We start from the raw sequence: 870 nt of genomic DNA, 5'->3' as shown, positions 1-870 counted from the left end.
GAGGGACGGGGACCCGACGGGCTGGGGGCGTGCGATAACCCGGAGAAGTTCCAGTACGTGGAGAAGAGCCTCTCGTGCGCGCCCAGGTGCTCCCCCGGGGTGGACGTGTACTGGTCCCGGGAGGACAAGGACTTCGCCTTCATCTGGATGGCCGTCTGGTCCACCCTCTGCTTCGTCTCCACTGCCTTCACCGTCCTCACCTTCCTGCTCGACCCCCACCGCTTCCAGTACCCTGAGAGACCCATCATCTTCCTCTCCATGTGCTACAATGTCTACTCCGTGGCCTTCATCATCCGTTCCGTGGCCGGGGCTGAGAACATTGCCTGTGACAGGGAGAACGGGGAGCTCTACATCATCCAGGAGGGGCTGGAGAGCACGGGCTGCACCATCGTCTTCCTCATCCTCTACTACTTCGGCATGGCCAGCTCGCTCTGGTGGGTTGTCCTCACGCTCACCTGGTTCCTGGCTGCTGGGAAGAAGTGGGGACACGAGGCCATCGAGGCCCACAGCAGCTACTTCCACATGGCTGCCTGGGGCATCCCAGCCATGAAGACCATTGTCATCCTCACCATGCGGAAGGTGGCAGGGGATGAGCTCACAGGGCTGTGCTACGTGGGGAGCATGGACGTCAGCGCCCTGACCGGCTTTGTCCTCATCCCCCTCTCCTGCTACCTGGTCATCGGCACCTCCTTCATCCTCACCGGCTTTGTCGCCCTCTTCCACATCCGGAAGATCATGAAGACAGGTGGCACCAACACAGAGAAGCTGGAGAAGCTGATGGTGAAGATCGGAGTCTTCTCCATCCTTTACACCGTCCCGGCCACCTGCGTCATCGTCTGCTACTTCTACGAGCGGCTGAACGTGGATTAC

The 870-nt window shown here is 60.7% G+C and overlaps 1 protein-coding gene across 1 annotated transcript; it reads left to right on the top strand.

Moving 5' to 3' along the window:
- Positions 1–3: 3 nt before the first annotated feature.
- On the top strand, positions 4–867 carry LOC103806392 (frizzled-9; the record flags this gene model as incomplete). Its single annotated transcript, XM_009079083.1, has 1 exon — positions 4–867. A coding segment is annotated over one exon (864 nt), but the record flags the coding sequence as incomplete, so codon positions are not given.
- Between the last annotated feature and the right edge of the window lie 3 nt (positions 868–870).

The sequence above is a fragment of the Acanthisitta chloris genome, unplaced genomic scaffold, assembly GCF_000695815.1.
Source record: "Acanthisitta chloris isolate BGI_N310 unplaced genomic scaffold, ASM69581v1 scaffold43640, whole genome shotgun sequence".
NCBI classification, from domain to species: Eukaryota; Metazoa; Chordata; class Aves; order Passeriformes; family Acanthisittidae; genus Acanthisitta; species Acanthisitta chloris.
Note: the sequence above shows the minus strand (reverse complement) of the source record. Positions and strands in the feature narration are given on the sequence as shown.